At 47.5% G+C, this 26625-nt stretch overlaps 1 protein-coding gene across 1 annotated transcript in view; it reads right to left on the bottom strand.

Annotated features, from left to right (window-relative positions):
• Positions 1–26625, bottom strand: part of LOC119455318 (collagen alpha-1(I) chain) — a 694093-nt gene that overhangs the window by 257148 nt on the left and 410320 nt on the right. Inside the window, exons 19-21 of the mRNA XM_037716715.2 lie at positions 23872–23916; positions 13962–14060; positions 12287–12394 (exon numbers count right to left, since the gene is read on the bottom strand). Of these exons, the coding sequence (XP_037572643.2) occupies positions 12287–12394; positions 13962–14060; positions 23872–23916 (252 nt within the window). The remainder of the gene's footprint in view (positions 1–12286; positions 12395–13961; positions 14061–23871; positions 23917–26625) is intronic.

Here is a 26625-nt window from a genome sequence, read left to right as displayed (position 1 = left end):
CCGTGCTCGCTTAAGGGCTGCAGAAGTAGGCGTCTCTGTTCTCCTTCACAATCCTCATGTATGTAGAGCAAACGCGCCTTCTTCCGACGAGCGAGAGGCCGTGGGGGAGGGGGAGGGAAGGGAGGCGACGTTTAGCTGCGGCACCAAGTGCCTATTTATATCAGAGGCTCCGGCAACAGTCACCAACGCCGCACGCATTTTGAGCGAACGCGGGCAAAACGCCGATGGCGTCGACAACAGTTCTGCGTGCTGCCGATGCTGCTGCACGTCCAAGTTCATACAGCTGATAAAGCTAATATCATTACTCCGTATAGCTCTCTACAAGTTTGCTATCGCAATTGATGCTTCGCCTTTCAGGTGAAACTGCGACAACTTTTTTTGGAGACGGTGCTCCACGCTGCCTCGCCATTCTTGGAACTCGTAGCTTCCTTGAAGGACACCGCCAATAAACCTCTTCTCAATTGGTGCAGGTGCTGGATTTCCCCTGCCGCTTGCACCCTGGAGCTTCGAACCCGAACGCTTCCGCCCATCATGACCGACAACACCGACCCGCCGGCGCCTGCGCCCCAGCCCCGTCATCTGCACCGGGGTTCTCGGCAACGTGATGCGAAGGTCTTCAGCGGTACAGATGAAACAGACCTGGAGGACTGGTTTACGTCGTATGAACGGGTGAGCGCGCATAACAAGTTGGACGACGTCGCGAAGTTGACCAACGTCATATTTTATCTTACTGGCGTTGCCGAACTCTGGTTTCATAACCACGAAGTCGACATCCTGACATGGTCAACTTTCAAGACGTCTTTCACTCAAGTCTTTGGTCGACCTGCTGCGCGCAAACTACACGCTAAACAGCGCTTGCGAGCCATGCACAGCAGACTGGTGAAAATTTCACCAGCTACATTGAAGACGTCGTCGACCTTTGTAAACGTGTCAATGCCGCCATGCCCGAAGCTGATAAAGTTCACAAAATCCTCAAATGCACCGATGACGGCGCATTCCAGATACTTTTGGCCAGGAATCCGCGCACCGTTTCTGAAGTAGTCACGTTATGCCAGAGCTACAAAGAACTGAAGAGGCAGCTGAAGACCTGAAGAGCGATTGGGAAGAAGACGCGCCTCCGTCCAGCGGAATCGCCAACGCTGGGCCCGCTCTGCTCGCTCTGCTCGCTCTGCTCGCGCTGTTGGTCGCTGGTGTTTTTGGAGACGGTGCTCCAAGCTGCCTCGCCGTTCTTGGAACTCGTAGCGTCCTTGAAGCACACCGCCATTATACCTCTGCTCAGGTGGTACAAAACGTCGTCCTGGAGAGCGAACCACCGTAAGGACGGATCATTAGACGCAGATTTGACTCGATTGAGAGACGGCAAGGTGGCGGTATGGCATTGCTCGATAATGATAAGAAAGAAATTAAAAGGTAAAATCTGTGCGATAACACGAAGGCAAGTGCCTTGCTATTTGAGGCTCCAGCTGGTTGCCTAGGACACATACATACCGAAGAAAATATCCGCAACTAGATGAGGCATGTGTATGCTGAAGCAAAAATTCGGAGACCGCTCAGCACATTCTAATGGTATGCGAAGGAATGCACCCAGTGAGACCCGTTGATAACGTACACGTTCCAGAAGCGCTTGGATATAAAGTGGACGGAATCATCAAGCGATCAGCAGTCGAGTCAAGCAAGGTATGTTTAGAGCATCGGCAGAAAAAAAGAAAGGCAGGTATTGGGACGACCGCATCCGTTACAGGCTTAGGTAGCGGTTGAAGGGATACACAAGTTTTGAGGAAGAGAAAAATGATTAAAGAGATGTATAGACAAATGCTAGAATGAAAAGCATGTATAGCACACCTGAGTAACTCAGGCAGGCTCGCTGACTATTTGTCACCGCCCTGTATCAAAGGGGATACCAATAAATCATCATCATCATGTCCATGTCACAACATTTGGAGATGCAGAAAACGTTGGCGGAAGCGTCTGTGTCATCGACGTCTCGCTTCTCTACATTACCATGTAAATGCAGGAAATGCAGTCGGCGTTGATGTGCTAGCGCCTGGACATGTAGAACACCAAATATGAATACTCCTGCCGCTGCAAAATGAATCGTCTCAGCCTACCTGCGGTTTTTTTTTTTTTAAGAACGGAAGCCGTCATAGACCGTGATGGTTGGTGGCAATGGAAAAGGTTCGGCCATATAGGTAGGGACGGAATTTCGCAATCACCCAGAGAAGAGCCAGACACTCTCATTCTTTAAGCGGCGGAAGTAAAAGCAAAGGCCCACAAACCTGTGGATATGTTTTGCTGAATGTAGCATGGGAAAGTGTTTGACGGCGCGAGTTGTTCTCGCATAATGTCAGATTCCAGAAGCATCGACGAGATGTCCAATCGCACTTATCTGACGGTGGCCAAAGTAAAACATTCGTGATTTGAGCTGCAGGCCTGCCTTGCGAAAGACACCAAGAATGGTTGAGAGGCGCTTAAGGTGTGCGCTGAATGTAAGCTAAAACACAATACTGCCATCCAGGTAGCACACACAAGCCGACCACTTGAACCCTTGAAATAAACAGTCCATCATGCGCTCAAAGGTGACCGGAGCGTTACATGCGCCAAAAGCATAGCCTAAAATTGAGGAAGACCGTCAGGCGTTATAAAAGCTGTCTTTCAGAAGTGAGATCATTCGCAGGAATTTGCAAATACACGGGGGTGGTCGATGGACGAAAAGTACTGGGCACCATAGACACTATCAAGGTCGTCGTCCATACTAGGTAGGGCGCACATCGTTTTTTGCGATGCAATTGACGTGGCGATAGTCAACGCTAAATATCTAGGTGCCGTATTCTTTCTCTTTAACATGAGAGGAACTTGACGATGGCTCAATGATGTCTCTTGCTAGCACCGTGTCCTCCTCTGCTTTTACGACTTGGCTCTCTGACGCTCAAACTTGGAAAGGTCATCGTTGTATTGGTTGAGCATCTCCGGTGTGCATACAATGTTTTAAAGGGATGCCTGGTCCAAGGGACAGTCATTTCTTTTGAAAATATCACTAAATAAAGCAATAAGAAACAGAGAGCTTCAGCTGCGCCCGGTCTGGAGCAATCATTTTTGCAATATCATCATCAGGGCAACTGGCAGACTCGAAAGGCTTATAGGAGACGTCGACGGCAAAGTCTGAACTGAGTAATCTACTAATGCACTGATTGTGGCCAAGGATATTTCTTGTGTTACTACTTCTTTTGTGATGTGAATATTTACCACAGGAAGGCACGGATGGTTGGCGGTAACAGTTAGTATGGTATGGGGGACGGTGACGTTGTGTGTGAGAACCACGGCAGGGATGTGAGAACCCTGACCAGCGATGTAATCACGATCCGGAACAGGGGACGAAAGCGACAGTTCAATTTACGTCAGAACGTTTGTTGGTACATGAACAAAATCAGTCGGACTGAGGCCGGTTTTGGATGGAGCAGGAAGATCGGAGAGGAGAGGCAGGTAGACACGGAGAGCCTTGCGGAACATTTGCGTAGCGCACAATGATCGGAAGAAAGTAAATGCCAAGTATCATGTAATGGGGGCAAGCAGGGTGAAAAGGACGACAGTATGGCGAACAGTGTGGCCTACGCCGACCGCTCACGACAACCGCGCTGCCGTCAACCACGTCAACCCCGCGGCCGTTGGCGATGCGTACAACCGGAGTAATGCCAGGTGCGAGAATTTTCTTCACATGATAGCGAAGGCGGCTAATCATATTATAGATGTGTGTCCCGGTTTTGATGAGTGTTGTGACAGGTGTCCCCTTCGCTTGACCGTCTAGTAGGCTGAACATTGGAGGATTGAGGCATTGGAGGCTGAACAGTGGAGGATTTTGTGGCAAAAATAACATTGCAGCGCACCTCTAGATGTCCCATCATCTAGTTTTCAGGCTCGCTGGGAACGTCGGAGAAGTTGAGCGGCAAAGTTGTGGTGCACTTGGCTATCGATGTTGTGGCTTAGGTGAGCGAGCGTAACGCCAGTCAGCAGTAGAAACGTCGGAAGCGTCGTGGAGGTAGCGGGGTGAAGCACTTCGGGCTGATTTGGAAGGAAGGGTATTTCGGGCGCGAACGTCCAGATCGGCTGTTCATCAGGTGTACGCCATTCAGATGGATTCTGATAACGAAAAGTAAAGAGCAGGTTCGTTGTTTCTTGCTTTATTTCTTCATTTGAACACAAAATATTCAAACGGAATATTTCGTCAGCCTGCCAAAGAAATGATGCTTTTGAGCGGGACTGGGCAGTGCTTTGGCCTGAATGACACAGTTTTATGCTATAAGAACGAAGGAAAGAGTAGAGAAAAAAGCAGGTACAATAGGAAAATTAATGCTTTGCCAATAACCTGAAGTGCGCGAAAGCATCAGTGCTTTTATGCGGACCACTGTATAATTTCTCTCAGCACGGCACAGTACAAGCACACGATTCCTTTCTGTTTTCCGCATTCTTCCCTTTCCGTTATCTTCCATCGCTCGGATAATTTCTAATTGTTGCTCCTGCACAAGCAATAGCGTAAGCAATAGCATTTTCAAGCAGGCAAAATATCATGTGTACAGCGCAACCCTCTATTCCATGATATATAGTAGTTAAATGTTTTGGAAAAAAAAAACTGTCACCAAAAATAAACGGCAAGAACACAATATTCTAGTCTGTATTATACATTAGCTGAATGACGATACGTTCACAATTTCTGGTATTTTATTGAAGTAGAATGTATAGCCGCCGAAATCTATAACTAGCGTGCCCGAGCGGCGACTTTCTGTGCGCGAGCACTTTAAATTAGGTACAAAACTTACAAATTACTATGCTGTGTTCACGAGCTTTATGAGCATTAGTTAACCTAGACCGTATCGCAAGTTCGTTCCATCGTAACACACTGAACAGCAGAAAAAAAAACGCATTTACATAAGCTAGCTAAAGATTTGGCCGGCTATACATGAAATTCTCTCGTTCTTTTACCATAGCTCGTAAACGCTTTAGCCCGAACGAATGTCTCAGTCTTGCACAAAATACGGGTTTTTTACGTTTTTCCTTTAAATGATTCATCGAAAAAATGCTGCACAAGTACTACCGACGGAAAAGTTCTTTAATATCAAATATTCCATGTTCTGCCATCAGCTCATGTGCACTGTGACCAACAGCGCTGTTGTTTGTTCCGTATGTTATGCGATTTGTTTTCTTTTTGTATTAATCTATTTAACACGTTTAGCTCATATGGCGAAGCTATTTCGTAGATCGTAATGCCATACTTTAATACAGTTTCATCCAGAGCCTTATAGGTGAGTTTACTTAACCTAAGATCACATACTGATCTGATTGTGTACATAAGTGCCGCATACTGCTCGAAGTCTTTAAGCTGCATATTGAATGTGATGTACAAAAGAGAAAGAATAATCGAAAATAACGCCAAGGTACTTTATTTTGGCAGAAGCACCCATTCCAACACTCACAATGCAAGTCCAGGTGCACTTTTTTCTACGGGCTGTGAATGACCCCTTGTTCTTTCTTTGTTCACGAATATATAGTTGTCCGCAAACCATGTCATTATTTTGTAGATATCTTCTTGTAATAAAGTGAAACTTTCATTTAAAGTTTCCTGGGGTATTATTAAAGCAATAATACCATTCGCAAATTGGTATAGCTGAGGGCAACGATACGTGGGCTAAATCGCTGACTTACACATTAAAAAGCAGTGGGCCTAGGACGAATCCTTGTGGGACTTCATGCTTTATTTGAATGAAGTCGCTGTCTGTACTTTGAATTCGAAAGACCTGACGTCCATTTTTGAAATATTTTAAAACCACTATACATGGCCCACGGAATCCTATTTCAGCTAATTTTCCACGGAATACTTCATGATCCAACGTATCGAAAGCCTTTTTCAGGTCTATGGAAAGCCCAATTACCGTCTTATTTTAACGCGATTGCGTCCCGTGCCAAGAAAATATGGCGTCGGCAACCGGCGTGTGATCGCGGGTGGCGGAGAAAATCATCCAACCACATCGACTGCGCACGCCCTCCACGTGGTGCAAGGTTTTGGTGAACAAAAATTGAATTTCTGGGAGTGAAATATGGTAAAAAATATGACAGGAAAAATGGTAAAGTACGACTTTACCATTGGGCGGCAGTTTCGCCGTCGGATTATTTACAAATCGGCGTCGGATCATAATTTTAATGTACGAGAAAACCTAATTCTGCTACGAGGAAAATCAAACATTTCTACCAGACCTGCGCGCTTCGGGCAATAGCAAACAATTATAACAATAATAAAAAAGGTGCTAGGGCCTTCTTATTTTAATATAAGACCACATATATCGCCCCTGGAAAAACTACTTTCCAGCAATGCATTTCAGTTTAAAAGTGAAGCCGACTTTAAAGGGATAGGTGTAGGCTTGGTCTTTGTAAGCTGGCTTTCCCACGTCGTGTTGCAGTGAATGAAGCCTACTTGCCGTATGCGAACGATGCGATGCGAACGGGTCCTGATAACGCTGTCGCGTTGTACTCTTAAAGGCGAAGCTTAAGCGTCCTCAATGTTTTTATTTATTTCACTGTCTTTCAAAGTCTTCTAGTAGTGTGATTGTGCTTCTCTTACAACAAACCCAAACTGTGAGATCGACAACAGATGTAACTTTCGCAAAAGGTTGTGCATATTCTTTTCGAAAACACGCGAAAATGCGGGCAAGGTTGCTATAGGTCTATAGTTCTCGTACTGTTGCCTTTTCTCGTTGTTGTGAATTGGTCTAATTAGGGATATTTTCATTGCGTTGAGAATCTGAACCGTCATAAGTTCTTCTGATTAAATGTATAGTTAGCACACTCTTTAAACATGTAAAATTTGATAGTATCTTGCGAAATCTAATTCCTTCGTATCCTGGCATTCTAGTAATGAAAAATGACCACAATAATAATACATTCGTGCCATAATACATCCCATACACCGAGATCTCTTACTCCACTCAAATATGCAGAGCTGACGTTTGGTTTGATTGCTATGTCATATGAATTTTCTCGACGTTTCTTGACAGTATTCGCAAAGCAGTTAATAAATTCGTTAGCTACTTCATCCATTTGTCTTCTTGGAAAATTATTGCTTATGACTTGGTCTATGCTGCGTTTTGTTTTTCTGCCCGTTAGTAAATTTACTACGTTCCATGACTTTCTAAAATTAAATTTGCACTCATTAAGCTTCCTACTACAGTCTTTATTACTTTCTTTCCTTAGTGTAGCCGTTAGTTTATTTCTTGTTTGCCTAAATGCTTCTCTCAGCTGTACATCTGACTGATTGGCGTCACTTCGGTGCCATGGCTTTTCTTTATGATCCATGGTTTTCCGACTTTATTTTTTATAGAAATTACGTTTCGTAATATATCATAAAATTATTTCAACGTGACAATTAGCTTCTCGTATGCTTGTAAATGGTTGATTGTTGAAACTTTTTTTTATTAATTTATCAATCTTCTCATTATCGAAGATATCAAACTTTTGTTTAGTTTGTCCACGTAACCTGGTTACTTCTTCATGAACATTGTAAGAGCAATGAAGTAATGGTCAGCATCTTTTTCTTTTGCAATACTTCTTACTGGTTGCATGCTAGAAACACGCGTTAGTAGTCGTCTATACATGACGTCGTAAGTTTATTACCCAAAAATTGTTCTCGTCTAAATCGGTAATGTTATTTTCTGATCCATAACGTGAAATGACAGTCAAATAAGCCCTGATGTACTCTTTAGTAGGACAACAGATTGTCCATCGATCTATGTTGAGGTCACCTACCACAATTATGCTGTCTCTTTTCTCTAGTGTCGTTAAAAGATGAACCAATTCGCCCAAAAATGCGCCTATATTTATGTCTGGTGGCGTATAGATCACGCAGATTATAAATTATGCAGGTGCACTTTCGATTGATAAATGTAGCACCTCTGCGTCTTTGATTATTATGGACTGTCGTTCACATGGCCAATTCTTTCTAACGTATGTTATAGCGCCTCCTCCTTTTCTGCCGTGGCACAATACAGCCATTTGTTCAAATTTTTTATTTGATATAATTTAACAGTGTTTTCATCTTCGTTAACTTCGGTCAGAATAATCACATCTAATGCATTTTTGTGTGGCTGTAAAGCTATAATAGGTTTCAATTTTTAGGTATGCTTTAATGTTAATATGAATCAGGTTAAGGCATGCAGATTTTTTTTCCTCGCAGATTTATTTCCGCCGATAAGTTATCCAGTCCTTAATTGAGCTAGATTCTACTTCCATGTCTATGTCATTTTGGTTAAACTCGCTTCATTTTCAATTCTGATAACACCAGCTCCTTGTTTTCGTACAAATATTTTCTCACTCTTCACCCACACGAACTTGTATGATTTTTTTGTCGCGGCATTCTTTGCAATTTACAACTTCTTCGCATATGACGTCAGGTTTGCATTATTGAAGATTATGAGACTTTAGCTGAAGCCTTTTGGCTTCTGCTAATTATGGCTTCAGCTAATTATGAACACCATTTGAGCCATGCTCAAATGGTGTTCATAATTGCATATGACATGTATTTATGCCTGAAGAATAAATGCCTTTTATTTGCTTCTTTATTTTATATTTTTAATGCCGCTCGGTGATCTTTTTCTCTCTCGGGCCGGGTTTGGGCTGAGCTCGGGCCTAAGGTAAGGGGGTGGCGGACCGGGCTGGGCAGGTAACGTAGACTAATTCCGGGCCCGGGCCGGGCCCGGGTCTCGCCATAAAACCTTTGGTCGGGCTCGGGCGGGCAGCCCAACGTAATAAGGGGCCCGGGCCGGGCTCGGGCTGAAAAAATCGGCCCGTGCAGTGCTATAGACCATGCCTCTTAAGGACGAAACGTTTTCTTCGCCTGTACCTGCATCCTCGGCCACCCAGTACGTTGCCCTTACCCATCCACATGGCCCCAGCATATTCTCCGCCCTGGATGGTATTGACGTAGAATGATGGCTGAACATATACGAACGTGTCAACAAGGAGAACATGTAGAAGCTGACTATAATGCTAGCCAATGTTATTTTCTAGCTGCACGAAACCACGCGCGTTTGGCTGTAAATGCATGCGAATGAGCTCAGTAGCTGGGAGGTGTTCAAACAGAAGCTGTCCGACCTTTTTGGCAATCCATCTGGTCGATAGCTAGCCGCCAAAAAGCAGCTCGCTAACCGCACCCAAACTGAGACTGAGTCATACGTTTCTTACGTCAAATATGTCCTCATCCATTGCCTCAGAATCGAGAGTTCTAAGGCAGTCTGACAAAGTAGAACATAAACTCAAAGACCTTGTGTGGGACGCATTCGATCGCCAGGTTTTCAACCACATCTCAGCTGTTGATGCCATCATAAAGCAATGCCACCGCACCGAGTTAGTGAAGGACCGCCATTTCACCGATGGTTAGTTTACACGTATATTGGCACGACATCCTGCTGCCAAGCCAGCTCACTATTCAAATGCGGCAACGTGACTCGTGTTGTGCATCGAGAGCTCGACACTGCGTTTCCCGCCTCGCCCCAACAGACCTGCTCTCTAAATCGCCTTGACACCAGTACGACTGACTCCTCCTATGACCATGCCCTACCCCACCTTTTCCTTTGTTTGCACTTTGTTTCATTGTTTGATTTTGCTGACTCTAGTGAAATGAAAACTCTGATTGTCTTGTGTGCAAGAAGGCTCTTTCCTCCGGTGGAATTATATGTGGTCTACGCCGCAATAACTACCATATTGGCAAATGCGCAGGAGTAGCTAAGACTGCCTACAAAAGCATGAGCAGTTGTCAAGTTGAATTGTGGACGTGTCAGAATTGCAAATTAGCCGAACTCAGACCCGCAAGACAGCGCATGACCAGCAAAAGAACGATAATGGAAAGGGAGCGACGAAAGAGCCTTCACTGAACGATGTCATGGCTTCAATTGAATCACTGTCGCCGAAGTTCAGCAAAATGTTAGAACGCCCAGGAAAATAGGAGAGAACCGCCAATACAAAATGCTGAAACATAATGACACACTGTTTAAATTGGAGGAACAACACAAAGATATTGTACGTATGGATAGCTCACTCGTCTTCACAGTATGACACGCTACTGAAGGCGATGCAAGCACAAAGGAAAAGATTAAAATTCTGCAAACAACCGTGAACTTAGCGCGTCAGAAAGTCTGGCAGAAAGTCATCAGGAAGTCTGGCCGAAGAGGTCATACAGATGAAGCTAACGATTGAAAGTTTACAAGTTTATTCTCGGAGAAGTAGCATTGAAACCCACGGAATACCTCAGTCAAACAACAAAAACCTGAGAGATGTGTTGAATAATTGTGCTGACAAATTCTGTCTGACTAAGCCAATGGATGGGCAGCTAGAGGCCATTCACAGAATTAGAGTTCGGATAGGGGCAACTCCACCTATACTGGTCAGATTCTCTAACAGATCAAATAGAGATGCATGGCTGCAAAGCATGCGCCGCCCCAGCCGCTCGTCCCACTCAACCGTATTCTAGTACACTCTAGCTGAAGCGCAGCCACGACCGGTCGGGAGCGCAGTGCATTGATGGAGTAAATGGAGAAAGAAAGCTTCTCATTCCTGCATGGTGCAGCGTAATACGTTGTTGCTAGGCTGTTGCTAGACCATCCGTTGTTGTTGCTGATACGTTGTTGCTAGACCATCCATGATTGCACATGCGTGCAATCATGGATGGACGCAATGCCATATTTCAGCCGCGTGATGAATTATCTTATCTTACTAGTCATCGTTTTACCAATTCGCCTTTGAAGAATCAGCAAGTCGCGAACGCGCTTACACAGCGCTGAAAGAATTAATTACATTGATTTAGGTAAGAAATACGATGGCATCCTTTGGTTTGAAGCAACTTCGGTCTTTATGGACTTTTACATTCTGTTCAAACAGCGCAAAATAGGATGGAAGAAGAAAAGGGAAGTACACAGGAGTAGAACTGCTAGTTTCCAGCTGCGCCGGGGCAACATGTTTTTCAGAGTCGTAGTGCGACAGGATAACTCTCTGCACGTTACAAGCACACCACCAGAAAGTCCGAGCCCGGCCCGGGCCCGGGTCAAAAAGCACATGCCGTGCCCGAGCCCGGCCCGAGCCCGTGAAAAAACTGGCATACCCGGCCCGGCCCGGCCCACGGACCAGTCCGGACCCGGGCTTTCGAGTTAGCCCGAGCCCGTGCAGTGCTCTAGCATGGTCACAAGCTGGATGTGACCTCAACTGTGGAGCTCCGTTGCAATGAAGACGGGCACTGACGGTAAACAGTGCGAGAAAACACGGGGACGAAAAGCAACCAAACACAACAAGTGCTGACTTCCACCTGAAAATATTTATTGACAGGTATGCGAATATATACACATGCGCGGGAAAGTATACATGAAACCAATTTGCAACAAGAAAGAAAAGGAACCAACAAAGACCAAAAAGCGATAAAGTGAAAGCTTAGACTATCACCGACGCGCATCGTTTCATCTTTCAAGTATAGTATAAGTTATTTTCTACATAAGCCAACCGACAGTTTCCTCACGCCGACGCATTGCTCCCTAGCCATCCGCGCTGCCTCGCTGGTTGCACGCGTTTGCTCATCTTTACCTGCACAAACTACTGGGGCTCGCTGGGATTGGGGGGTGCATCCACAAGTGCTGGCATGCAGAGCAAGAAAGCCTTCTTTTCTATTTGGGACTATATAAGAATGCTCCCGCAAGCGTTCTTTGAGGCATCTGCCCATCGGGCCCACGTACCACGCACAACAGGACAAGGGAATTCTGTGCCATCAGTATTAATCACCAACTAGCCCAGGTAGCCACCTTTCGAAGACGGATACCCGGCATTTTCAGCAAATATTAAGCGTATGGAGCAATAATATAAGATGTATTTGCAAAGATACAGAACGTTGACGGAGAGCCCATTCAGACTGTGTTGACGGTTCGACGTCTTCTGAGCTATCGTCGTTCACCTCTGCGTAACAATATTCTAGTTGGATTGTCATAGCTAGCAAGTACTGGAGGCCATCTAGTGCGTAGAACGAGTAGCCGGTGCCCTCATAGAGTAACAGAGTGATGCCAACGGTAACACAGTCATAGAATGAAGGGTGTGAAATAAGGACACTTGAAGACACAGCGTGGGATGGGTGAAATAAAAATCAGTGCCAACTGGAGAAACCTTCGTCTATCAGCGTATACAAAACAGGATGCTTATTTCTACAAAACAAAGCACGCCTCTGTGTTGGCAATCCCAATGAGCATTTAAAGCAAGGATACACCGGGCTCACCCGTTTTCCAGAGGGACCGGGAGGTCCGGCGATGCCCCTTGGACCCATCGGTCCCATCTCTCCTTTCGTACCTTGTTCACCTTTGTGGCCTGCTGAGCCGGGAATACCCTGGAAGCAACAATAAATAGTGAGCTTGGATGCATTAGGTAGCTTAGAAGACCTACTGGCCACGTGCATACTCCTAATATCGCATTCTATACGTGACGCTCGTGGTAGTGCCAGCTAACAGGTCTTGGTGATAGTTACGTAAACACTGGTAAATAAAGGAAGGACAGCAGTAGCTCAACTTAGAGGTTTCATGAAGATCTTCTGGGCTAAGCCGCGGTGGCTCAGTCAGCTAGGGCGTTGCGCTGCTGAGCACGAGATTGCGGGATCGAATAGCGGCCGCGTTTCCAATTGCGGCGCGTTATGTCTTGCAAGAAGTCGAGCCATGATTGCATAACTTATTGCATTATCAATGTGTCTTACAAAGAAGTGTAATCCCGCTTGTATAACTTCACGTACACCAAAGGTGCAGCAGGATTTCGCCTTCGTGTGTTAGAAGTCTAACACATGTCGAACTTTTTTTCTGCGCTCATCTACGCAACATATTAAACCAACTAGCCCAACAACTAACTTCTTGAGACTGCAGCGCGCACACGAAGACAAAAAGGCGAAGGTGACAGACATGTCTGTCACCTTCGCCTTTTTGTCACCTTCGCCTTTTTGCTTTGACATGAAACAAGGTATGGTTTGTACTATGTAACCGATTTAGGAGTAGGGGTCAAAAGATGGCTTGATTCATCTTATGTAAGATTGGTAGAAACGGCGAGATGCGTTTTCAGCAAATGAGCACTAGGCTTCACTAGCGATCTTTCGAGGCACCGAGAAACTTGTACGGGTTTCCTTTGTCGCTTCGTGCTACAATCTGGGTAGGTGACAGTATTTCCCTTTCATTATGAGAAACTGTGACTGCCAGTCGAAACGAGTAAATGACTCTGTGGTACGTCTTCTTTTTTTCAACAACAGGCTTGGTGAACAGTGAGTTATTGTTGCGAGGTGAACAAGACACGGGTGGTAATACAGGAAGCATCAAACAAAGCACAGCTAGAGCGACCAGACTACCGCACAAGAAAAGCGAATCTACTGCAGCGCCTAGCGCAGAGAGAAGAGAGGAATATGCGACAGAGAAACGCTCGACGACAACGCCATGCGAGGCGACGAGCATCACAGATAATGAAGTGAATCGGGGACCATCGAAGTCCGCCTTGCGGTTATGTTGAGCACATGCGGCATTCTTGACGGCCTTCCTCTGCGCTTTGCCTCTGCACTGCGCAGTGTTGCCTCGCTAAGGCACAGGCATCTCGTTAACCGGCATCCCGACGGGCGTCTTAGAAAAATATAGGATCATGTTCGACAGATTTTGTAAACACATTAGTGGCAGCTGAAACTAAATAGTAAAGTTTTAAAATGTGCTCATCATTACCTTTTTCTGCACTGATGGCAGGCTGAAACTGAAAGTGTACTTTGAAAGAAAAATTTAAATAACAATTCCTTCCTGCTGATTTCGTCGATATTAGCGGAAATGTGGTCTCAAAAGACCAATTATTGGCTTCTCAAAATTCTTAACATAAAAACACACACAGAGAGAAAAGTTAAATATTGTACAGTTTGAAAATGGCAGGTTCTTGCTCACCGCTGTGCCCTTCATTCCTGGCAATCCATTGCTGCCTGGAAGGCCAGGTGGGCCCCGGGATCCTGGAAAACCAGACTGTCCAGGAGGTCCGGTGTCACCCTGCGAATTCGTCGTGCGTTGTGTAAAGCGGCCACGCAAACGTTTTTACTGACTTCAATTTCGTACTGAAATTTGATGTGAAGACGCCTATACTTAAGTGCACATAAATAGCGATCCAGTCAGAACAAGGCCTAGTATGTAGAGTACTCGGCAAATACATAAGTACGGCAATGTCACACGCGTTAGTGACATTCGACCGGCGTGCTTTGACCCAAATTAAGCCGAAGCGTCACGCTCCATAAAAGGCCGCGCTGTAATCACAGCACTTACATTTGTTTACCTGGGAGTAAGCAAGAAGATTTGCCTTCCGAATCTGCTGTAGCAGCTGAGCGAGACCTAGAATGATGCCATCCGACAACATTATCCTACAACAGTACAATCGCTGCAATAGTTTTATTGCTTCATTTACATAAGACGCTTGTGCAGAAGCCATCGAAAATCATTGTCACAAGCAAACGAAACTGATACTGTTTTGCACCACTGTATTCAATTTTGTGTTATTTTCTTGTCTAATTGAAGAGTTGTGGTCTTGCGTTGTTGCATGCGGGCTTTCCCCTCGCAGTTCCTAGCAGGCATTACCGCGTGACGCGTGGCTGTGCATAACCATCGCCGCGAACGTTTCTATCGCTGTGGTCGTGCATTATTTAATAATTTGTCTCAGTATTGCAGAAGAAAGCCTTAGGCAAGGGATATGGTTAAACATGAATACACAAAGCGAATACACAGAAATGCATGTAATAAAACACATAATACAGAAATCATTTCAACATCAAACTTAGTTGCGAGACCCAGTAGTAAAATTATTGCTTAGAGAAATGGTGCGAAGACGTCTGACAGAAATTAAAAAGCACATGTTAATATCACATGCCATTACGCCTGAAAAAGATCAGGTCAATCAGCATGGAAAAAGAAAAACATGGTCGGGCATACAACAACATCGGCGGCCACTACATACCATATATGTGGTTGAAGGGAAAAAAATTAACCGTATTTGTGAGGCTGAAACCTCAGTGACTTTTTTAGAACGATATCGAAGTCATAGCCGTGTTACGTAACACGCCACACAAGGTACATACGTATCTTCTGCCGTAGGGTTGAGCTAACTACTGTGGATGTGACCTACTCACGGACAATGGCAATGAAGGGATGGAGGTAGAGCACCTCTGAGAAAAATGTCACATTAACCTTACATTGTGGGTGAAAAAACACAAGCCCCAAATTTAGAACAGCAAAGCAAACAAGATACATCTCCGGGTGATTATTATGACTTATTTTCGTGCATACATATATTAGTGAACGTAGAGATATACCTGACATTTTAGTCATGTTCAGAATGTTGCAGCTTCGTTATGCAAGACCGCTAACCTTGGGTCATAGCCTTTTGAACACGCACTGCCATCGTATTTTATTCGCACCACATAGCCCACCCACCATCTATATAATTTGCGCATTTAAAGAATGTACCATAACGAGACCGTAATAGCAACCAGTGGGGAAAGTAAACGCGCGCTGGTAAAAAAAAAATCACAGCATATCCACGGGGTGAATGATGATGAGTGGGCGAAGCTCCGGAGGGAATCATCGGATCTCCCGCTTAAGGGGACGCTAGCACAAACGCGTTAGAGACGTGCAGTACTCTCTAGTAAGGGGGAGCGGCCACAGCGTCTTACGCAGCCATTTACACATGCCGGAACGTGCACCGCGTTTGCCGACGCCATCACATGACTGCTGAGAGAGTATACCCCCCGTATTCATAAACGCTCCTCGACTTGAACTTGACTTGCCACCGCCTTGGGCAGCGCGTTCGAAACGCGTTGAAGGTAAGGCGGAGAGGCCACAGCGTCTTACACCAGCTTCTTACACGGGCCGTAACGCGCTAGCACAAACGCGTTAGAAATGCGCTAGAAACGCGGCCTTTCGTTAAGGCTCGTTCACACCGGAGGCGGAGCGGCAAAGCGGCCAAGCGGCCAAGCGGCGAAGCGGGGAAAACCTCCTCTCCAGGCGGCGAAAACGGGCGGAAAACGAGGCGGCTAGTCCGATCGCCCCCGGACCGATATTTTGCCGCCCGCCCAAGCTCGCCGCTTTGCCGCAGCCAATCAGAACGCCAGACGACGGTGGCGCTGGTGTATCTCGGCGCGAGATCTGGGCACGGGCGGTCGACCGGTGCCACGAGATGGCGACACGTCCCCCGCGAAAGCGCTCGATGCTCCGCCTCCTCGGCGGCGCGGGCAGCCAGGCAAGCCGTCTGGTCTGAACAGGCCCGCGCGGTCGCCGCCTCGCCGCTTTGAAAAGCCCGCTTGGCCGCTTTGCCGCTCCGCCTCCGGTGTGAACGAGCCTTTAATGTTGGGTATTTATTGCCATCGTGGTGCTTGTGCCTATGTGTGCTTCGTGGCGTAGTGGGCTAACGCCGCGTGCTCGGAAGCGAGGGGTCCCTGGTTCGATTCCGCGCTACGGACACAACTTCGGAATTTTTTTTCTCATTTTTCTCAGACTGGTTACACACTACTACTACGACGAGGGACGAACGGGTGCCGCTTTAAGGAGCTTCGCCCCTACAAGGCTTTTAATGATAGGTGGGAAGGTTAGTCACAGCTGATGTGTGGGAAGCGTGCCACATAAACTCGACTCGCCAATACGCAAAGTGCGCTTTTTAGCGAGAAACCCACACCAAACCCAGGGGAAGTCGGCAAACAAATTTTGGTTAAAAAAAGTTAATTACGCCTGTACCATGTACCGAGTCGTGAAATGGTGTCAAGTTAAGTCACGAAACATTTTGGTGAAGCACCGCGTGTTCTTCGTAAAGAGCAAGTGACCTAAAGCCTGCTCTGGAAACTGCTTCACCTTCACCATCCCTGCTGCCTGGAAGACTGCCAACGTTATCCTAATCCCAAAGCCTGGCAAGTCATCTAGTCTCAACAACCTAAGGCCAAATCTCCCTCACTTCATGCGTAGGCAAAGTGATGGAACACCCCTTCTTAGCACGCATCATCACCCACCTCGAAGACAACTCTATCTATCCCCACACCATCATTGGATTTCTCCTTCACCTTTCTACTCAAGACGCTATGTTGCAGCTCAAACATCAAGTACTAAACGACCGTTCCCGTAACACGAAAGCAATCCTGAGACTTGACCTCACTCAAGCCTTTGACAGCATTTCCCATGAAGCTATCCTTGACCAGGTCTCCCACCTCCACCTCGGAGAGCGATCCTACAATTACATCCGTGACTTCCTCTGCAATCGCACGGCCACCCTCTCGACCGGAGAGTTACGATCAGACCAGCTTCCCCTTGGCAGCAAAGGCACCCTGCAAGGTTCAGTTATCTCTTTTTAACTTAGTCATGATTGGCCTTGCCCAGCAACTACAACGAGTCGACAATATCAATCATACCATCTACGCCGATGACATCACCATCTGGGCGTACCAAGGCAGTGATGGTCAAGTGCAGTCAGCCCTCCAAACGGCGATTGACACGGTTGAAGCCTATCTCCAAGGAACCGGACTGCGCTGTTCGCCGGCTAAATCGCAGCTTCTTCTCTACAAGCCCATTCAGCGGGGACGCCCTCCCAAACACCAATCTGATCACCGACCCTGTGTCCCTAGTATCCGGGTCCTCGGTCTCACCATCTCTACCAACGGCTCCAATGCCTTGGCTCTCAACAAGATCTGCGCCCAATCTCAAAACGCCCTACGCCTTCTCAAACGCATCTCCAACCGACGAGGGGGACTCAAAGAAGAAAGCCTTCTCCGCCTCGCGCAGTCCTTTCTCATATGCCACATTACCTACGTTGCTGCGTACCTCAACTGGTACCGGGCTGAGCAAAACAAGCGCGACACCCTCATACGAGGGGGGGGGGGGGGGGTCTACAAGCAAGCACTTGGCCTCCTGCATTACACCAGTACTGAACTCTTCAAGCAACTAGGAGTTCACAACACCCTTGCCGAACTCATTGAAGCACAACAACGCTCTTAGCTTGAACGGCTCACCCTTACTGAAACCGGACGCATTATTCTATCCATGCTTGGCTTCACTTACCATCAGCAACAGGGCCCCAAACTATCGATCCCGACTGACATCCGTAGCTGGATCCACACAGACCCTATCCCTAGAAATATGCACCCTGAATATAACAGGGCACGGCGCCAAGCTCGGACCGGAACTATTATAAAAGCCTTTGCTCATGTACTTGGCATTACATTTGTTGATGCAGCCCAATATTCCCATGGCACACAATTTGTGGCCGTCGCCACACGCGATAGAGTCCTACACCACGACTCCAGCGTGACTACTCCCAGTGCCGAAACGGCTGAAGAAGTGGCCGCCGCCCTGGACACTCTAGATCCCACCTGTCACACCATCGTGTGTGACTCTCACTCAGCCGTCACTAACTTCAGCAAAGGCCGAATTTCTCCTCAAGCCTTTCGTACCCTCCGCCAGGCACCACATTTTAAAGAAAGCATGATCTCCCTGACATGGATCCACCCACACCTCCCCAACCTCAACGAGGTCACCCACTCCATTGCGCGAGGCCTAGTAAACTGCGCCGGAGACACCGGAGACGAGTTGTACACCAGGGACAATCTGACTACTTATAACGATCTCGTCAAGGCATTTTACCTTAGTCGCAGAACCTTTCCCCCACCTCACCGCAAGTTCAGCCGGGCGCAGGCTACCACCCTGCGTCTGCTAGATAGATAGATAGATAGATACTCTCAAAGTGGCAAATGTTTGCCAAGAAATGCTTCGCATGTAAAATTAATTAGAAGAATTTGTAAATAAGCATTGCTATAACGAATAAGTAATTTTTCCAATCTAGGCTTCCGCATATGCTGTGGGAGTGTCCAGCAAAGTACAGACACATTAACCCAACGACTCTCTCCTCGAGGTTGCGTGAGGCTCTGCGGAGCTCCGCCCTCGACGACCAAACCTGGGCGACCCAGCACGCCCGTGAGGCGGCGGCGAGGCAAGCCCTCGACGTCCCCTGATGGGAGGCTTAGGCCCGGCCATCATAAAGTGCTGGTTCCACAATAAAAGTTTATTCCTCCTCCTTCTAAACAAACAGCGAGAACACTTCTGCAGATTACATTCACCCAGTACACTATGTGGATAGGAGACGCGCGAGAGCTCAGGCAATCCTCAAACAGATCACTCGACAGGGACTACACGCCCTATTCCTGGACGTCGCTAGATACGACAGCGGAGACGCGTTCGTCCTATCGGTATATAGTGGATGCAAAAGGCAATCCGGTCAATGCGGCCTCTGTGCGCACTAATTATGCTCACGAGGTGGAGGAGGCGGCTATCGCCCTGGCCATACACAGCGCACATCTCACCTCTTCGTCTTCTTGGACTCCCGTACAGCCGTTAGGTCCTTTTCGGGGGCGCGCGTATCGAAACGGGCGAATAGAATTGCGATCAACAAGCTCACTAATTTCGGTCAAATTGGTACGCAAGCATATTTCCACATTTCATGGTTCCCGGCACACCTAGGGGACTCGATCCAACCGCACGGCTGCAACCCCAACGAACGGGCTCACCGGCAGGCGCGCGATTGCATGACCCGCGCAGCCGTCAACGGCCATCCTCGTAACAAGGCTTGCATCCAGAAAGACCCATTGTGCACCTTTCACGAAATCGTCTCACAGTACCGCTTGGAAAGGAGGTGGTTCCCTTCTCCTCACCCAAAACTAAATAAACCACAAGCTAGCACGCTCAGAATGCTACAAACCCGCACGTACCCTACTCCGCGGTCTCTTAGCAGGATAGACCCACACTTCCGGCAGTCGTGCCCCAAATGCGGAGCCGATTCATGCTCTTTTGATCATATTCTCTGGCTGCGCCCAGCCTAGAAAATTCCAGAGGGCCCACGACATCGCAATGGGATTTCGCCTCCCGGTGCCATCGTGGGCGGAGCCACCGACTTGACCTGAGGGAGCCCTTGGCTCCCCCTGGCCAGTTTCTCAGGACCAATAAAAGTTCTTGGCACCGTCACCTCTGCAAATACACTTGAAGCATCTTGCGTTTTCTAAAATGTGTTTATTGAAACCCGAACGTAACGAGGAGTATTGCGTTTTGGTCTCGGCCGGTTACTGCTTTTTTCTCCTACCACACGGGCTAACGTGTAAATATGAATTAAAGCGGTGAGGTGCACAAGCACTGTGCGATTCAAAGGATTTGCCCGACCAGGAGGGTAAGGTGGGCTGTTTGGTTGCTGGATCTTGCATTCATGTTTGCAGCGCGGATTCGCAAAAAACTTACACAGAAGAAAACAACTAGAGCTCGTCCATTCTACTTGTTTCGTTCTGTGTAAGTATTTTCAAATCCGCGCGGCAAACATGAACGCGATACCCGCCCATTTTGCCATTTTAATGTGTATTTCAAACACTACTTTCTGTTTTGAGGACCAGTATTGTGACAGTTCCTAAGCAGCTTCATATAAGAAATGCAATAGACATGTCGCCTACCAATATGCTGTTGTCGAAATAGGTTGCACGTTCCGGCTTCCACACAGAAGCCTTTCTCGCAGTCAGCGGCCAATGCTTCCGTGTGGCAGCCGAAACATCTATGTCCCTTCGACAACAGCATTTTGGTTGGCAATCTGTTTATCACGTTCCCAATGTGGATCTACTTCCCTACCAGACGACACCTAGCCTAATTACTGATTTTGCTTAAGAGCTGTTAACACTCGCCACGGGGCTGAAGCCACTGGCCATGGTGCTGGTAAAGGCAGAAGACATGCGGCGCTTGTCGCCTGCTTAGCCATAGCACCCACTGACTTGAGTCCTACCGCTGCAAAGCTAGATCAAGTGCTGCTAGGCAAACGCCCCGTTGCATTCGGTGGAGGCGCTGGGTTTCTCTTCAACATCCTGGAACTCCGCAGCCGGACGCTACCACCAGCTCAAGCGATGCAAAATCCGGGACCGCCCTAGACTGTTCCTCCCATACTCACGGCCATTATCTGCCCTGGCTTCATCCGGCAGGGCGATCCTGCTATTTAGCGGAACTGAAGAGCTCGACATCAAGGACTGGCTGGCCGCTTACGACCCTGTAAGCGCGATAATAAGTGGGAAGACCGCGCAAAGCTCACTAATGTAATCTTTTACTTGACGGACGTGGCGAAACTATGGTTCCGAAATCATGAATCCAGTCTCCACCACCTGGTCAGCTTTCACGGCAACTTCGACTGAGGTCTTCAGCCATCCCGCCATTCGTCGCCTTCGTGCTAAACAGCGCTTGCGTGTTCGAGCTCAACGCAAGGACGAGAACTTTATCAGATGCACTGAAGAAATGCTCTCGCTCTTCAAGCGCGTCAACTCATCTATGGATGGAGCTGACATGATCAAGCGCGTCATGAAAGGCATCGATGACCACGCCTTCCCGATGCTCGTCGCCAAGAGTCCCCAGACGGTTGCCAAGGTACTTCAGCTCTGCCAGCAGTATGACGAGCTGCGCAAGCAGCGTGTCTCAACATGTACTGCTGTTCAGGAGGACACTGCAGATCTCACTCCCTTGGATTTAATCCGCGACGCTGCCGATATTTCTGCTTTAATGCCACAGAGAAAGCAGTTCATCTGCCAGCAAGTCGCGCGTCAACTCTCTCCGGCGACTTGCACAGCTGAAACGGTGACATCCTTGGTTCTTTCGCTTCGTCAACAACGTCACACGCAAGTTGCCGAGGCGCTGCCATGTGCCCCTCCTCTGCAGCCCGTTGTTGGACCGCTGACTTACACTCACGCTGTCGCCCGGCCATATACCCCTCTAGCTGACACCTACCAGACCACCAGCACTTTCCATGTGCCGCCACCACCTTCCGCTTCCCGTCCCCTACTCGGCCGCAGGAGCCCATGTCGTCAACCCCTGGCGAATTCCTCATAACCGGTCAATATGCTATTCCTGTGGTTTCCCGGGACACGTAGCATGATTCTACTGCCGTCGGAACTTCCCTTTCCATGAAAGCGGCGGCGCTCTCAAGCTACATACATGTTTTACTTCCGCGTCATGTCTCATCTAACTTTCCTCCGGGCTCATCTTCCAGTCACCGCCCCTGCAATTCACGCTAGTCGCGCTCCCCACGGCGCCCATTCATTTCCCCAATGGTTCGCCGACTCAGCACAGCCGGAGTCGCAGTCCCAGACGCAAGAACTGCATTTACGCCGAACATTTCCAGACCTAAATTTTTCTCCTATGAACGAAGTTGAGCTGTCCACAGACGGCGTGACCGTACACGCACTTATCGACACAGGAGCCGCCGTTTGTGTTATTAGTGAAAATCTTTGCCGCAATTTCAACCAAGGGACCATCCCACTTACCTATCTATCTCTGCTTATGAAAACCTCGCATTGCACTCAGCATCGTGCACAGCCCGGGTCGTCATTCAACGCGTTATGTTGTTGAATTTGTCGTCCTATCCGGTTCCTCGTGCGACGTCATTCTTGGATGGAATTTTCGATCAGTCACTAAAGCTCTTTTCGACTGCACTCGTGCCAAGTTTACGTTATGAGAGCCTTCCTTTGACCCTGACGACAGCCATTCTGGTATAGTTGTTGCCGCCTCTGACATCGACATCGAACTTTTATCAGCCGCTCTATGTGACCCCATTGCTATGTGACCCCATTGTGTCCCCCATTGCAACACTAATAAATAATGAATAACTTGACATTGTTGAATATTTGCAGAAGATTTAAGAAAGAAGAGGGAGCGAACAAGAGTGAAGGAAAAATAGTTATGTTTGAAGAGTAGCCATTCTAACAGAAATGAGGCGGGCACAAAAATCAGAAGGCCGGATAACGCAGGCACTCACAGAGTGGTCCCCAGTCCTGTTTTCTCTCCGTTATCCTGCAGAAACTTGCCCTACGTCAAGTTCATTTGAAATATTTTTTTTTCTATCTTATTTTTGCACTAGATAACGATGCGGAACACCTTACTGTTTCTTTGCTATTTTTTCCTATAAACGTTGGCGATATTCATTAATGTTAGTCGTAGGAGATTGCACACGGTGCTTAATGAATCATTTCGCCCTCAAAACATTTTCCCCATTTAAGTTCGTCATTGTTGAAGCGAAAGTTATCGAGCATCTGTAGTACATGTACACCTTTAAATAACTTGAAGCCACGTAAATACTCACTTGAAAAACTAAGAATATGGCAGACCTTTCTGGCCCTTTCCTGCTCATTTTCTTCTGCCCTTATGTTTTATTCTCTGGTCGCGTGGAATAATAATGAGCTCATTAATAATGAGCTTATTCGCAGAAGCCCAGCTTACCTTTTAAATTTCTGTTAAGGTGACATAATGATTTATTTATTTATTTATTTATTGAATGAAAGAATGAATGATTGATGAATGGACGGATGGAAGGGTGGGTGGGTGGGTGGGTGGGTGGGGAGGTGGAAGGATGGATGCATGAATGGATGGATGGGATAATTGAGTGATTAGCCGATGGATCGATAGATTCATTTATTCATTCGCTCATTATTTACATGATGTGTAATAAATAAGCCTCACTAGAAAGTCGCCCATATGCTATGACATACGAATTCGGGAAGGTTGTCTAAAAATTTACTTTACCAACATTTTGTAATTGCAATTTTATGGCGGCGACAGTGGTCCCATTGCTTGCCCGTTGGACTGTGGTAGCCGCAGTCGGGGATCCCATCTACACCTTCGGTAGCAATAGCAGAATGCGAAAGACATTGACACCATAAATTGTGGTTCTAGTCATGTCTTTGGTACATGGAGCATGCAATGGCAGTGCTATGCTGCTCAGGACAAGCGCGCACAGAAAGAACCAATGTTAGATGAGGCCACGAACCTGAGTGCCCTTCTCCCCTGTTGCTCCGTCCTTGCCAGGTGGACCCTGAAAAAGAAAGAAGGCTCAAGCTAAGTGGCATGCATGGCATACTGCAATATGAATATTTCTATGTGTAATACAACTGTGCTTCGCTTGTTCGTTGCGCAGCTTTCAGTGAAATTACCGCGCATAGTACGAGTTGCAGCAATGCAAGCGCAATATTGCATATTGAGGCTTTTTTAAAAAGTCTAAAGGGGTGTCATCTTTTGTCTGTTGGATCACTCTTGCTACAGGTCAAACCACGGCCGAAACCTCCAAATATATATTTCGTTCAGCGGGGACGTGTTGTGCGACTGCGGAATTATCATCAATGTACCGAGTATGCTGGCTCTCCAACACTATATATATATTGCGAGACAACGTTTAGGCGGTCACTCTCTTCTTTATTCTCTCAAGCGAGAGCCCCACCACCAGGCCCGGAATGGTGATGATGAGTATGTACAGATGAGAATATGACGCGTATGAATAATGCTCACACTAATTTCCCCGCGCGCGCAAGCGGCCAGCCAGGCCGTGACTTAGCCAGGAGGGAAACGCCGAACGAATCGTTTGAGACGCGAAACGTGAACGATCTCCGAACCACGACAACGATGGTCCGAAGAGACCTCGACGGGAGTAACACGATAGTTCACTGGGGATGTTTGTTCATTAATAATGTAGGGGCCAAGGAAGCGGGATTCAAACTTCTCACACAAACCGGGTGTACGAATGGGCGTCCCAAGGAGCACTTCATCTCCAGCACGAAAGGAGACGTCTCGACGAGAGATGTCCTAACGTTGCTTGCGGTCTAGTTGACTGACTTCTGTATTGAATCGAGCACGGTCACGACATTAGTGAAGTCGCGAGACGAACTTTTCGGGTATACTGGCCGAGGTGTTAGTTGGGGCAGTTAAGAAAGTGGCGTCGATGGCGAACGTCGGCGAACGGCCGTAAACGAGGTAGAAGGGTGAGTACCCCTTCTGTGCGATTCGCTGGATAGCAGTGTTGTGAGCAAACGTCACAAAAGGTAAAAGTTTGTCCCAGTTGTCGTGGCTTGGCCCGATATACATGGATATCATATCTGTTAGCGTGCGATGAAATCGCTCTGTTAAGCCATTTGTTTGAGGGTGGTCCGCGGATGTCGTCTTATGAACTGTGCCACAAGCTCTGAGTACTTCTTCGATCATTGTTGACATGAAAGTCTTGCCGCGATCGCTCAATAGTTCACGAGGTGCACCATGACGCAGCACAATGGCATCCAAAAAGAAGTTGGCAACGTCTGAGGCCGAACTAGAGCGTAAAGGCGCCGTCTCTGCGTACCGTGTGAGGTGGTCGACAGCTGTCACGATCCAACGATAACCTGGTGGCGTTATGGGCAGAGGTCCGACCAAGTCTATGCCAACGATGGCAAAAGGTGTCTCGGGACATGGGATGGGCTGTAAAAGGCCAGCAGGAGGTCAAGTTGGTCGTTTCCGCTGTTGACAGTGAACGCAAGAAGCGACGTACTTAGCCACAAAGGTAGACATGCCTGGCCAAAAGAAACGGCTCCTAACCGCGGTGGCACGTTTTGTGGAAACCCAAGTGGCCCGCAGATGGGTCGTCGTGAAAGGCTTCAAGGATTTGTGTGTGCAGCGAACGTGGAAGAACGGGTACCCAGTGGTGTCCGTCAGCGTTGTAAATGTAGCGGTGCAGCACATCATTCTCGAGCTTAAATAGTCGCAGTTGTAGACGTAATCGGGCATTCGGTGCAGAAATAGTACCGCACAGCCGTTCAATGATGCTGCTGCAGCAGGGGTCAGAACGTTGACACGAGGCGAACTGAGTGCCGCGATTAGAAGATGTCGTGTCAGTAACAGCTAGCGGTAATAACGTAAGGGGAGACATAGTCTCATCAAGTGGCGCGGAATGGAGAGACGTGCTCGAAGATAATAGTGGAAGCGGGCAGCGAGACAGAGCGTCGGCATCTTGATGTATTTCCCAGACTTGTACACAACGTCAAAATCGTACTCTTGTAATCGGACCACCCAGCGACCAAGGCGTCCAGACAAATTTTTCAGTGACGACAACCAGCATAAGGCGTGATGGTCGGTTATGACAGTGAAGTGACGTCCATAAAGATGTGGTCGAAATTTTAGTATGGCCCAAACTACTGCGAGGCATTCCTGTTCTGTGATCGAGTGGTTCTGTTCGGCAGCCGTTAATGTGCGACTGGCATAAGCAACAACTCGCTCTCGTGCAGTGGTATCACGCTGTAGAAGGACAGCACCAATCCCATGGCCACTAGCGTCGGTGTGCAAACAAGTTGGTGCGTTCTCATCGAAGTGACACAGGACGGGGTCGGATGTCAAGGCTTGCTTGAGGGCTTGGAAAGAACGTTCGCAGTCGTTTGTCCAAGTGAGAGCAGTGCCCGACATCAGCAACTTGTGCAGCGGAAACGCCATGGCAGCAAAATGACTGATGAAGCGGCGGAAGTAAGAAGCCAGGCCCAAGAAACTTCTCAACTGCGTTTGATTTTCTGGGCGAGGAAAGCGAATCACGGCAGCAACCTTGTCAGGATCTGGTGGAACGCCATCTTTTCTGATAAGGTGGCCCAATACTTTGATGTTCTTTCGGGCAAAATGACATTTCTTTGTGTTGAGTTGGAGTCCAGCGTTAGAAATGCATGTTAAAACATCGTCCAAACGCTCAAGGTGCTGACGAAAAGTTGTAGAAAAAATAACGATGTCATCTAAATAA

The sequence above is a fragment of the Dermacentor silvarum genome, chromosome 6, assembly GCF_013339745.2.
Source record: "Dermacentor silvarum isolate Dsil-2018 chromosome 6, BIME_Dsil_1.4, whole genome shotgun sequence".
Taxonomy (NCBI): Eukaryota; Metazoa; Arthropoda; class Arachnida; order Ixodida; family Ixodidae; genus Dermacentor; species Dermacentor silvarum.
The sequence above is the reverse complement of the archived record's forward strand: the minus strand, read 5'-3'. Positions and strand labels throughout refer to the sequence as shown.